At 40.4% G+C, this 12,981-nt stretch overlaps 1 protein-coding gene across 2 annotated transcripts in view; it reads right to left on the bottom strand.

The window, feature by feature from the left end:
• The window catches only part of rev3l (REV3 like, DNA directed polymerase zeta catalytic subunit), a 55,354-nt gene that overhangs the window by 28,551 nt on the left and 13,822 nt on the right, over positions 1-12,981 (bottom strand). For both annotated transcript variants that reach the window (XM_077587892.1, XM_077587893.1), the window contains exons 2-6: positions 8,714-8,903; positions 8,519-8,593; positions 6,654-6,814; positions 1,541-1,679; positions 257-351 (exon numbers count right to left, since the gene is read on the bottom strand). In XM_077587892.1, coding sequence (XP_077444018.1) covers positions 257-351; positions 1,541-1,679; positions 6,654-6,814; positions 8,519-8,593; positions 8,714-8,903 — 660 coding nt within the window. The remainder of the gene's footprint in view (positions 1-256; positions 352-1,540; positions 1,680-6,653; positions 6,815-8,518; positions 8,594-8,713; positions 8,904-12,981) is intronic.

The following is a 12,981-nucleotide window of genomic DNA, read 5'->3' as shown; positions in this document are numbered from 1 at the left end:
CAGAACAAAGGAGAACATGGAGGAAACGCAATTTAACACAGGATAATGACAAAACAAAAGTTCCTGCTGCTGACTGAGCTGATCGCACATCTCCACCAGCAGCATGATGACCAAAAGAACAAGTGACAACAAGGTTTACATTAGACATAGGTGGGCATCTATACATAATTTCTCAATAAATATCCAAGGGGGTGATCACCAATTCTTGCACCTTTTGAATGAGGAAGACTAATATTGAGTTCCCTGTGCAACTTACTTTCAACCTCGAGGCGGTTGAGAACATCTACAGCAACAGCATCAACCTCTAGTTCACAGGTGCTTTGCCTCGCCAGCTCATCCAGGAATAGGGAGCTACAGAAAAATAGGCAGAACGGCAATGAGTTTTCATAGTTTGAAATTATAACTAACGTAGATCTTGTCATTTATCATTGCATCGGTCAGGAGTAATATTTGTTATCAGGGTGGTTAGCATGTCCGCCTCACAGTTCTGAGATTGAGCGTTCAATTCCCAGTGAGTTCCAAACTTTTTCTGATTGGGTTGGATTGGATTGGATTGGATTGGATTGGATTGGATTGGATTTGATAACTTTATTCATCCCGTATTCGGGAAATTTCGTTGTTCCAGTGGCAAGAGGGTGAGGATGCAGGAATAGGAAAGGCATTTTAGACATAAATAGATAGGTAATAAGTAGGTCAATAAATAAATACATGAATAAATATATAATTAAATAAGCGTGTTGCTTAGCACATATATACATACATACACATAATTGCATGGTTAGGTTAGTTTGCATGTTCTCCCCATGCCCGCATTGTCCCACATCCCCCCCAAAAAACACATGGTAGGGTTGAACACACTAAATTGTCAGCAGGTAAGAGTGTGTGGTTGTCCATCTCAGTGTGCTCAGTGATTTCCTGACAACAAATTAATGCATCCCCCGCCTACTGCCCACGGTTGGCTGGGGAAGGCTCCGGCACCCCTACAACCTCTGTGAGAATAAGCGGTACAGAAAATGAATGAATGAACATTGAATGACTTATTATTGACATTACTGTTGAGAGGTTCTGGCATGTAACGTTTTAGGGCTCTTATACATTCTACTCGTGTTGTTGAGATTTTCTTAAAGTACTTTCGCCAAAATGTGGATTAAATGATTTTTTTATATAATTGACAAGAAAGTGCATATAAAAGTTTGTTTGTAGTCATTTGCCTATTTATGCCTTGCAATTGAATTGCAATTAGATATAGCGTATTTTCCGCACTATATGACGCACCTAACTGACTATGTGCCTTGTTACGTCCGGTGGTGTAAAGAATTTAAAGCCTGTGTTTGACAATTGGTGGTATTGATATGAACCTTTTAAAGATTTTTTAAAACATTAATTTGAATGTCCAAATGCAACCAAAGAAAAAGTTAGGCAGAAACAACATTAACTCCGGTCATGAACTATTGCAACTTGTTCCAAATAAAAAAAAATATATAGAAAATGAACTGAATGAATGTTTCAGGGACTTGTTACTCAAAGTGCTATGACTCACCAGGGAATGGCATTCTCTTCCCAGCGGGCAAAGGTACCTCCAAAGGTGCTGTCACTGAGTTTGGATGTGCACCGACTCTTCCAGGGATTGCTGGAATGGCTGCTCGGGGTCTGCTGGTCCAAGGTAGCTGGCAAATCCTCTAAAAGACATTAACATGCCTTTGTTACACCAATTGTAGGCCACGCTTTTGGGAGCTTAAGATTCACTAAAGATTGGTGATGTCCTGTTGTGCTCAGTATTGGCCCCTGATACGGCTATTTTTTCTGTATCGGACAGTATCGGATTTGGGCACATAATAACTAAACAGGAGTACATTTTTGCATTCAAAATTACACTAATGAATATTTCATGCAATAATGCTTGTACAGTAATACCTGGACATACGAGTGTCCCAGCATACGAGAAATTTGAGATATGATGAAAATTCCGAGCAAATTTGTGCTTTGAGATACGAGCATAGGAGATGGTTCCGGATGCAGCCGTACGGGTGGCCGAGTATGCGAGAAGCTGCTTATGAGAACAGCTTCGCTCTGGCTTTCTCGCCGCATGTCACTCGCATGAAGATATCTACGATCACCGGGATATACAGGTTGCATGTTTTACTGGAGATAGCGTGACCGAGTCGATAATCTGCTAAAAGACAGCGAAATCTACATGGACTTTAAATTATAGCAAGAATCTGAAAAAGACACCAGCAGAACCCGTTAAGGCAAGTCGTGGCTGATTCGATAATTTTAAAAAACGAACTGGGATACACTCGGTTCTGAGGCATGGAGAAGCAGCAAGTTCCGACTCGAAAGCCACGGTGGAATACATTAACATCTTTGCCTCGGTTATCGCAAAAGAAGGTTTACATTCAGTGTAACGTAAGATTAAAACTTATTTTCAAGTGTGTATAGTAATCTAAGTTAATTTAAGTTTAATTTAAAGTTTGTTATGTTACGAGCGCGTTGCCATCCATCAAGTCTCTCGCCTGTCCTCTCTCTCTATTGTCGGTGCACGACGCAGTAAACTGCTACTGTCTGTCTTTACCGAGTAATGTCACATTTTAGTATTGAAAATCATAACCACTAGATAGGTATTTCTTGCTTTGTCAGTAGGTGGTGAATTAGAACAAATAAAAAGATGTTTTTCCATTGTAATATCCTGGTTTTGGTGGTTTTTCAGATGGCGAGAACGGATTAATTTGTATTTAGTTATTTTCTATGGGAAAAATTGATTTGAGATACAAGTAAATTGACATATGAGCTCGGTCCTGGAACGTATTAAGCTCGTATCTCAAGGTATTACTGTATATACAAATATGGTGAACAGAAAGTGAGGTTAGTGTGGAAATTACAGAGCTTGGGTGTACCTCTGGTCATAAATGGCAGCGTTGAATGGTTTTGTCTTTCTGTTTAAATATTTTCTACGTTAACATAGTTCAAAAAAAAATTGCGATTTGCATTTTCAGATTCTTTGAACAAACATTTTCACAAGAATACAAAAGCTCCCTGCTTGCCTTCAAGTCACAAGAACTAAATAGCCTAGTCTAGTCCTGTTCATCATTTTACTTTTTCATCCCATATTAAGAACCACGGATTTGGACTTTAAATGCAAAGGAAATAAACTGATGCAACTATTGTAGTTCTTTGTCACATAGATTAGGGGTATGGAAGGCGTTTTTCCACTAAACTACAGAGATTAAGGTGGCGCTGAACCCTAGTTTTGTCTGGGATAAGTCAAGCATGATGGAACCTTATTAAAGCCAAGAGTGGAATGCCATGGCTTGTGGTATGTGCTCACTGGATGGTACCATTGTAAAAAGTTAGATTGACTGGAGCACTTGTGGGAAATTCCAAGAGAAGGTCTCATTGTTTGTGTTCCTGAAGACCACGTTATAGTGTCAGTACCTATTTAATTAACCATATTAAAAAAAAAAACTGTGAATGTTTAAAGTAAAAAATACATTGCAATTGAAGTGATGTACACACAGGAGTTGAGGCAGTTGGGGCTGACATAAAATCAGTAGACCTAGATCAGCTTTACAGTAATACAATGGAAAATGAGTAAATAGCAACACCTGACATCAAAATGTTCTGAATCTCTCAAGAAAATGTAAAAACATCATACAAGGCAAAAAGAAACCAGAACTTGAGCTATAAATAGCACCTGCACATATTAAAAAGGATTTTCCCTGTTGATTTCAAATTGATGCTATATGCGTAATCCAGTTGGAGCTGTTCTTGGGAATGAAATGTAGTCCTGCTTTAGACCCATAATTTTAATATCAGAAAATATTTCACAGAGATTTCAAACAAGCACTAGTGTGCCATTGAAGAGTGAAGGCTCTCGACTACTGGCTAACTCAATCTAAAACCAACTTTACAGGTCACAATAAATCCACACTAAACTCCACCCTACTGGTTAACTTATAACGTACAGGCAACAAGAGCGCAATTATTTAATCAGCCCTGATTTCTTTTCTTTTCCATCTTCCGTACCACACATCCTCTTAAGGCAGGCAAGTCCGGTCCTCAAGATCCCCTATCCAGTCTGTTTTCCATGTCTCCCTCCACCAACACACCTGAATCAAATAATCGGGATTGGTATGAAGCTTCTGGACAGCTTGCTGATGAGTTGATCATTTGATTCAGGTGTGGTAGAGGAGGGAGATATGGAAAACAGATTGGATAGGGGCTCTCGAGGACTGGACTTGGCCACCCCTGTCTTAAGGATTGCAGGGTTTCCCGGAACCTATACCATCTGATTAGTTAGTACACTCTAGGCTGGTCGCTAGTCACTCAATTGGCACACAGAGACACAAACGACCATCCTCGCGCACAATCATAATGCCACCAGCGGGAATCGAGCACACATCTGCCCCCACTGAAGTCAGGCGAGTGAACCTCTACACCACGAGGCGACGATGTCAGCTCTGGCCCCCCCAAAAATTAAAAAAATATCTCCAAGGATTGATAGATACTGGCCATTGCTACATAGCAAGAAAGTTTCAAAACAGTGAGCTTGGAGGGAGGCCAGCTAAGACACGTCTCATTACCAAAAAAGGGCACCGAAAAGAAGAGGCAAGTCTCGTTATCTGTTCAACATCAAAGGAACAACTTAGCAAGCAGCTGGGGCAGGTTGTTTATGGTAGCTGAGGCTGTCAGCACCACATTTATGATCCTGAGAGCCTAATGATTGTTAAAGGAGTCAGATATCCATGTTCAAAATAAGTGTGGGTATTGCAATGGGCACATTGTGATGCCGCGATACAAACGACACTGTTCAGGCCCGAAGAAAACTAACAAACTGGCTCAAATGTTACTCCTAGGCAATCTACCAATAGTAACTTGGCAATCGACGCAATGAACACCCCTGCTTTAAAATAACTCGCAATTTACAGGCAACAATACTGCACTGCCCTCGCTCTACCGGCTAAGATATAAGCTAAAGGCAACACAGGCACCAATAAATCAGCATTAAATTAATCAATCCATAAAACAAAAAAATCCAGTTTCAAGGGTGCAACTATGGTGCAATACCTACTTACAGTGCCTTGCGAAAGTATTTGCCCCCCCTTGACTCCCTTTTCAAACTTCACCACATTGCAGGCTTCAAACAAAGACATAACATTATTTCTTTCGTCAGGAATCAACAACAAGTGGGACACAATTGTGAAGAGGAATGAAATTTCTTGGACATTTTAGACTTTGACAAATTAAAAACCTGAAAAATGGGGCAGACAATATTATTCGGCTCTCTGGCATTAATACTTTGTGGCGACACCTTCTGGTGCGATTACAGCTGCAAGTGGCTCTATCAGTTTTGCACATCAAGAGACTGAAGTTCTTGAACATTCTAACTTGCAAAACACCCCGACCGAAGTGAGGTTTGATGGAGAGCGTTTGTGAACAGCAGTCTTCAACTCTGCCGATAAATTCTCGATTGGATTAGGTCTGGACTTTGACTTGGCCATTCTAACACGTTCTAATACGTTTATTTGTGAACTATTCCATTATAGATTTGGCTTTATCTTTTGGGTCATTGTCCTGTCGGAAGATAAATCTCCGTCCCAGTCTCAAGTATTTTGCATACTCCAACAGGTTTTCTTCCAGAATGGTCCTGTATTTGACTCCATTCATCTTCCCATCAATTTTAACCATCTTCCCTGTCCTTGCTTAAGAGGCTGCCACCACCATGGTTACAGTGGGGATGGTGTGTCCAGCGTGATGAGCTGTGTTGCTTATATGCCAAACATATCATTTTGCATTGTTTGGTGTAAGGCAGCTTGAGGCAAACTTTAAACAAGACTTTTTATGAATATCTTTGAGAAATGGCTTTCTTCTTGCGACTCTTCAATAAAGGTCAGATTTGTGCAGTGTACGACTGATTGTTGTCTTACGGACAGACTGCCACCTCAGTTGTAGATCTCTGCAATTCATCCAGAGTGATCATGGGCCTCTTGGCTGCATCTCTGATCATTGTTCTTCTTGTTTGAGGTGAAAGTTTAGAGTGACGGCCGGGTGTTGGTAGATTTGCAGTGGTCTGAAACTGCTTTCATTTCAATGAGCGGGAAATCTTTTTGTATCCAAAGCCGGCTTTAAATTTCAACACAACAGTATCATGGACCCGCCTGGTGTGTTCCATGGTTTTCATGATGGTATCTGCACTTTAAACAGAACACTGAGACTATCGCGGCGCATGTGCATTTCTACGTCGACATAATTACACACAGATCAATTCTTTATATTGTCAGTCAACATTGGATCATTCAGAGATCCTGAATGAACTTCTGAAGTGAGATTGCTGCACTGAAAGTAAAGTGGCCGAATAATATTGCACGCCCCATTTTTCAGTTTTTTTATTTGTTACAAAAAGTTTAAAATATCCAATAAATTGTGTTCCACTTCACTATTGTGTTCCACTTGTTAATTCTTGATGGAAAATTTGAGTTTTATATCTTTATGTTTGAAGACTGAAATGTGGCAGAGGGTTGAAAAGTTAGAGGGGGCCCGAATACTTTCACAAAGGCACTGTAGCATTTTCTTTTATATGAATCAACATTATACAACAGTACTCTGGAAAATCAAATCAAAACATGCCCACACTCAGTCTGATCTTTGCCCCCTACCTCTTGTTTTGCCCGGACGGAACTTGACCGCTGCAAGGTTTACCAGGTTCATGCCATATAAATTGTAGTCAATGAAGAGCTGAAGTAGGTATGGAATGTGGCCTTCATGAGGTTGGTAAATCTTGTTCATCACTGCTCCACTCTGCAACAACTCACAAACCCTGCAAGAAATGAGATGTTACAAAATTTGATCTGTATATTGGTAAAAAAAAAATGTGTAGGTAAAATGATTAATTTATGTATGTGTTATACACGAGTGTTTCCCAACCACTGTGCTGCAGCACATTGGTGCACCGTAAGCAATGGTCAGATGTGCTGTGGAAGCATCAGGTTCTCATCAAGATAGACTTTCTTTCATTCAAATTGAATAATTTGATATTTTGCATTTACAAAGACAGGCCTATTAACTTTCTTATGATATTGACCCTAATAATGTGCTTTTGATTCATACAGTATCTCAGAAATGCCACTTGTGATGATTTTTCTTAAGATTTTCCCTTCAAAGTAACACATTTGTACTCCCTATTAAAACCATTGAATATGGAGGTGAAAATTGGGAATCAGGGGGCAGCTGATACGCAAGAAATTGAAAAAAATCTAAAATTTCAAGGCAACTTTCAGGGTGGCGGCTTATATACGAGTACATACGGTAATTTGGATAAAACAGAGAAGGTGCTGTAATGAAATTGCAATTGAAGGCAGAGCCGCAAAGCCAGAGCATGCTCTGTGCACGTCACGTGAACGCGGCCCTCTTAATAATCTTCCCCTCCGAAATATGGAGAAGCAAGAAGTTAAGGATAAACTAACGACAGGAGAACTGAAAAGACAAACATGCACCGACCGGCAAGAGTGAGGTGTGGGAAAGCTTCAAATTGATTGTTGAACATGCGACAGAAACTTGCGTTGGCTTTGTCGAATGTAGTTAATGTGGCACTTTGCTCTCATACGAGAGCAAAAAGACAGGCACTTCGACGCTGAGCAGGCATTTAATCAGTTGAAATCGTCAAACATGTACATTATGATATAAAATACGTAAATGTTTATACAGTCTTGTTTAACTCAGATTTAATTACAAAAGACAGGCTTTAATTTGTTATCATAAATCACCCTTCCCGAGTCCTCACAAATAAAATATGAAATTTCGGGTTTCCTTCAGGCTCGGGCCAGGTCGGGTCGGGCTCTATTTTTTCGGCCCGATCTTACCTCTAATGCAGGGGTCGGGAACCTTTTTGACAGAGAGAGCCATAAACAATTAATATTTTCTAATGTTATTTCTTGAGAGCCATTCTCGGAACTGAAAAGTAAAAATTTATGAAAGTGTAATTTTTATTTTTTTTGTCATTTCATCACTTTTAATGTACAAAAAGTCTCTGATTTCTTTTGACAACATTGTTATGTGGTGGCTTACAAAATCAGTATCAATGATATCATGCATGCAGAAGAGTAATAAAAAACAAAATTATGATTAAAATAGGGGTACAGGTAGTGTCGACGCCGCAGTGACGCTCTTGTTAGTGCGTTTGGGACTCAGCTCTCTCACCAATGATTTCCATATTTTACCTCACAGGTTAGTGGAGAGCCACATGTACCCATGGAAAGAGCCACATATGGCTCCCGAGCCATAGGTTCCCTACCCCTGCTCTAATGTATCCCTTAAATATGTTTAAAAAATGTACTTTATATGTGCACCTTAAAATTCTAAAAAGAGCCTAATATACAAATTATGATCGCATCAAAATATTCATTTTGATATAGATCACTAATTTCCCACAGCCCAATCACGGGGTCTCACCATTCACAAAACAATTTCACAAGGTTTTGTTGGGATGCAAACACACAATTCCTGACATAGCCTCTCATCTTACCTTTTAACCATCTGGGGATTGTACAAATAGATCTTCATAAAGTGTTTCTCCTTAGCATGGTAGCCATAGAAAGGCCTGGAAGAAAGTACATCGCAAATATATTATTTCATTCTCTTAAAGACTTGCAGCTTTGCAGTTCCATGTTTCTATTTGACAATTATTTCGGAAAACATAAGGAAGAAAATGGATACTTACATGCCAGAAACCAGCACCACCTTAAAGATGTGCTGGACATCAGAGGCAGGGTTTCCCATCGCAACATTGATTGCTCTGTCGATGCTGAAGGCCACCAGACGCAGGTATGGTTCTTGTTCCTGTCCATGACCATCATAAGGAATATAGATGTATGGGAAGACACCATGAAGGTGAAGACATGTCTTCTGACCTGCAATAGGACAAAATGATTGGGTCATTAGCATTGTGCAGATTAAAAATAAACTGAATAAGTGCACAATTAATGTACATTTTATTTTAAAAATGACAAATATTACCACAAAATTGAGTTTCTTTAAAAAGGACAGAAAACATTTTATCATGTGCATCCCAGTGAAAAAATGTTGAAGACACAAAACGCAATTCAAGTTTTTTGAGGTATAAAAGTGGAGAAAAACGGAAACATAAAATATATTGTAAAGAGAAGTAGAAGCTGTAAACAAAACATTGCTCCATCCATACTTTAAACATTAGCATGATTTCACATATTTTTCCCGTTTATCTACCGCCAGGTCCAGTTCAGTCCAGTCTTTTGCTCAGTCTGCTTCTACAAGCTTCCGGGAATAACAGAAACGCATATACAGTCGTACCTCTACTTACGAAATTAATTGGTTCCAGAACATTTTTCGTAAATTGAAAATGTCGTAAGTAGAGCAGTACTTTATATGTAAATTCTTTAATTTGTTCCACCGTCCTCACACAACTACCAACTAAACCTTTTTAAAATTGGTCAAACTGTCCCAATTTTGTATGAAAGATGTGAGAAATACACAAAAATTAGAGAAAATTATAAGAAAATGCTTTATTAATGTCTTTAAATTAATAACAAGCATACAGAATCTATCCATGTTGTGAAGCATGAGATGCGCACGCGCGTTTCCCTATGACCAGACGACGTCAGAAAGCCGTCCATTTTGTAGTACATTTTAGACTTTTACGAGTGAAAGAAGAAGAGGAATTAAGATCATTAATAAAGGGAACATTTAGCTGAAGTGGACCGGGCATATGCGCACGTGCATTCCCCTTTGACGCGTCCGCGTCAGAAACCCAGAAAGCCATCCACTTTGTAGTAGCTTTTACTTTTACGTGTGCCCCATGTGTGTGTAAATATGTGCCGCGTTGCATTTCTACGTTTTTTTTTTATTTTTTTTTATTTTTTTATTTTTTTATCGCTTAATAAGGCGAATTGCAATCATTAATAAGGAGAGCATTTAGCCGAGGTGGACGGGACATGCAATGCGCACGCGCATTCACCTTTGACACATCTGCGTCAGAAAGCCGTCCACCTTGTAGTACGTTTTAGACTTGGTTGGTGAGGATAAAGCGGTTCAGAAAATTGGATTGGATGAATGTGTGCCTTATATGCCCTGTGTATGTGTAAATATGTACCACGTTGCATATGTATGTTTTTTATTGCTTAATAATGGGAATTGCAATCAGAAAGCCGTCCACTTTGTAGTACATTTTAGACTTCTATAGTGAGGATAAAGCGGTTCAGAAAATGAATGAATGAATGTGTGCCCTATCTGCCCTGTGTGTATGTGTAAATATGTACCGCGTTGCTCTGTACAGTTTTTACTGCTTAATAATGGGAATTGCAATCAGAAAGCCGTCCACTTTGTAGTACATTTTAGACTTCTATAGTGAGAATAAAGCGGTTCAGAAAATGAATTAATGAATGTGTGCCCTATCTGCCTTGTGTGTGTATGTGTAAATATGTACCGCGTTGCATTTGTACGGTTTTTATCGCTTAATAAAGGGAATTGTAATCATTAATAAGGAGAACATTTAGCCAAACTTGACAGGTATGTAAAAAAGAATCTTGAACCATGGCTAGTGGTTGTTGTGAGACAGCCAATGAGAGCCCAGTAGAGTGAAGTGAGGTTCTAAAGTAAGACTCAATACATCTGCGACAATATTTTCAAAATAAAATAATGGATAAGGAAATGCATTTACTTTTTGGGAGATTTCATACCTTGGTTCTTTTTCGTATATTGAGGCACTCATTAGCATATAAAAAGCTTTCGTAACCTGAAAATTTTATACCTAGAGACATTCATAAGTAGAGGTATGACTATACTGTCACAGATACGCGCAATAAAAGCCCATGTTCGGCAGCGAGTGGTTAGCACCTCAGCCTCACAGTTCTGGGGTTGAGTGTTCGATCCCAGGTAGGTCACCACAGTGTGGAGTTTGCATGTTCTCTCCGGGCTTGCTTGGGTTTTCTCCGGGTACTCCAGTTTCCTCCCACATCCCAAAAACATGGAGAGTAGGCTGGTTGAACACTCTGCATTGTCCCTAGGTATGAGTGTGGGCGTGACTGGTGGTGTGTCTCCTTGTGCCCTGCAATTGGCTGGCCACCAATTCAGGGTGTTAACCGCCTGGCGCCCAAAGTCAGCTGGGATAGGCTCCAGCGTCCCTCGTGTGAGGAAAAGCGGTACAAAAAATGAATGAAATGTGCTCATTCACACCGATCAGATTACAAATCGACAAACTACCTCTCTTGTTCATAATAAAATCCAGACCAGAATGGGCTTGATCAGGTTAAAATGTTCCGAATGGGGCCTACACATGAAGCATTTTTATTCCGTCCAGACTTTCAATCCAAAGAAAATGCATCCATGCAAAGGATGCACGTGGGTATAACTAACGTCCCGAATTTTTTCTTTAGCAGTGTTTTTTTATGTTCAAACATCATTTTCTATATTAGTGGTCTAAGGAATTTGTTACTTGCATACTTAAATACTTTAAACAACGGTCAATCACAAAGTTAATTTATACTAGGTTGTCAGTCCCTTTAAATCAGGGGTCACCAAACTACGGCCCGCGGGCCGTATCCGGCCCGCCGGCACATTTGGACCGGCCCTCTGAACAATACCAGAGACGCTATCAGATTTTTTTTTTTTTTTTTTTAATTTTTTTTTTTTTTTTTTGGGATGCGGCCCGCCGGCACATTTGGACCGGCCCTCTGAACAATACCAGAGACGCTATCAGATTTTTTTTCCTATTCGGCCTTGAAGACTGGGACGTTTTAATCTTGTGTTTGGTTCATTGCACCCCTGCTGAGCCCACAAATCATCCCAGTGAAGCGGGGCTTCGCATTGCTTCTTTGGTGACACGCGCGGGGAGAGTGTTTCCCTTTGATGCATGCGGGCACGTCCACCGTTGCATGCACGAGCAGTGTTACCGAGACATCTGGACGATCGCAGGTGAGGGCGAAGCCCTGGGACCATCGCGGACTATTCAAGCATATTAAAACTGCAACCTGTTTGAGAACGGAATAATGGCGAAAAAGTTAGGTGAGAGAAAAATTGATTCAGAATGCAGGGTATTTAACCTGGAGTGGACAAACGATTATTTTTTTGTTCAATGCAAAGAAAAGGCTGTTTGTCTCATTTGTCAAGAGACGGTGGCGGTATTCAAAGAATACAATCTTTGCCGACACTATGAATCCCGTCACAAAGACAAGTACGATAGATTGCAAGGCCAAATACGAGCAGACAAACTCTCAAAGCGAAAAAGTGGACTACTATCTCAGCAGAACCAGGCATCCGTTCGGGCCAGCTTTTGGGTTGCTAAATTGATAGCAAGCAGCGGTAAGCCTTTCACTGACGGAGAGTTTGCTAAGAAATGTATGGATACTGTCGCGGAGGAGGTGTGTCCCGAGAAGAAAGATGCATTTAATGCCGTAAGTCTGTCGGTGAGTACAATGACCAGACGTGTTGAAGAAATCGGGAGTAATGTATATGCCCAGCTGCAGCAGAAGACGAAATAATTTGACTTTTTTTCATTAGCACTGGATGAAAGCACGGACGTGCAAGACACAGCGCAACTGCTCATTTTTATTCGTGGAGTTAGCGCAAACTTTGAGATTTGCGAGGATCTGGCAGCCCTCCAAAGTCTCAAAGGGACTACAACGGGAGAGGATATTTTTGACAAAGTGTGCCAAACCATGGAGAAGTTGGACCTGGACTGGTCAAAGCTAGCTAGCATCACGACTGACGGGGCTCCTAGCATGGTGGCCGAAACTCGCGGTCTAATAATGGGACGCATGAACCGGGAGTTGGAAAAAAGGGGTCTCACCGCCCCGCTACGAGTCCACTGCCAAATTCACCACCAAGCACTGTGCTGCAAAATGTTGACGTGATTCTGTAATGACGGTTGTGGTGTCGTGCATAAACTTCAGAGGAAAGGGAGAAGATTGTGCATGGCACAACAGAAAGTTAATGTTCCATGGATTTTTTTTCTAT

This window comes from Stigmatopora argus, chromosome 19 (genome assembly GCF_051989625.1).
Source record: "Stigmatopora argus isolate UIUO_Sarg chromosome 19, RoL_Sarg_1.0, whole genome shotgun sequence".
Taxonomy (NCBI): domain Eukaryota; kingdom Metazoa; phylum Chordata; class Actinopteri; order Syngnathiformes; family Syngnathidae; genus Stigmatopora; species Stigmatopora argus.
This window is presented reverse-complemented; position numbering and strand designations above follow the sequence as displayed.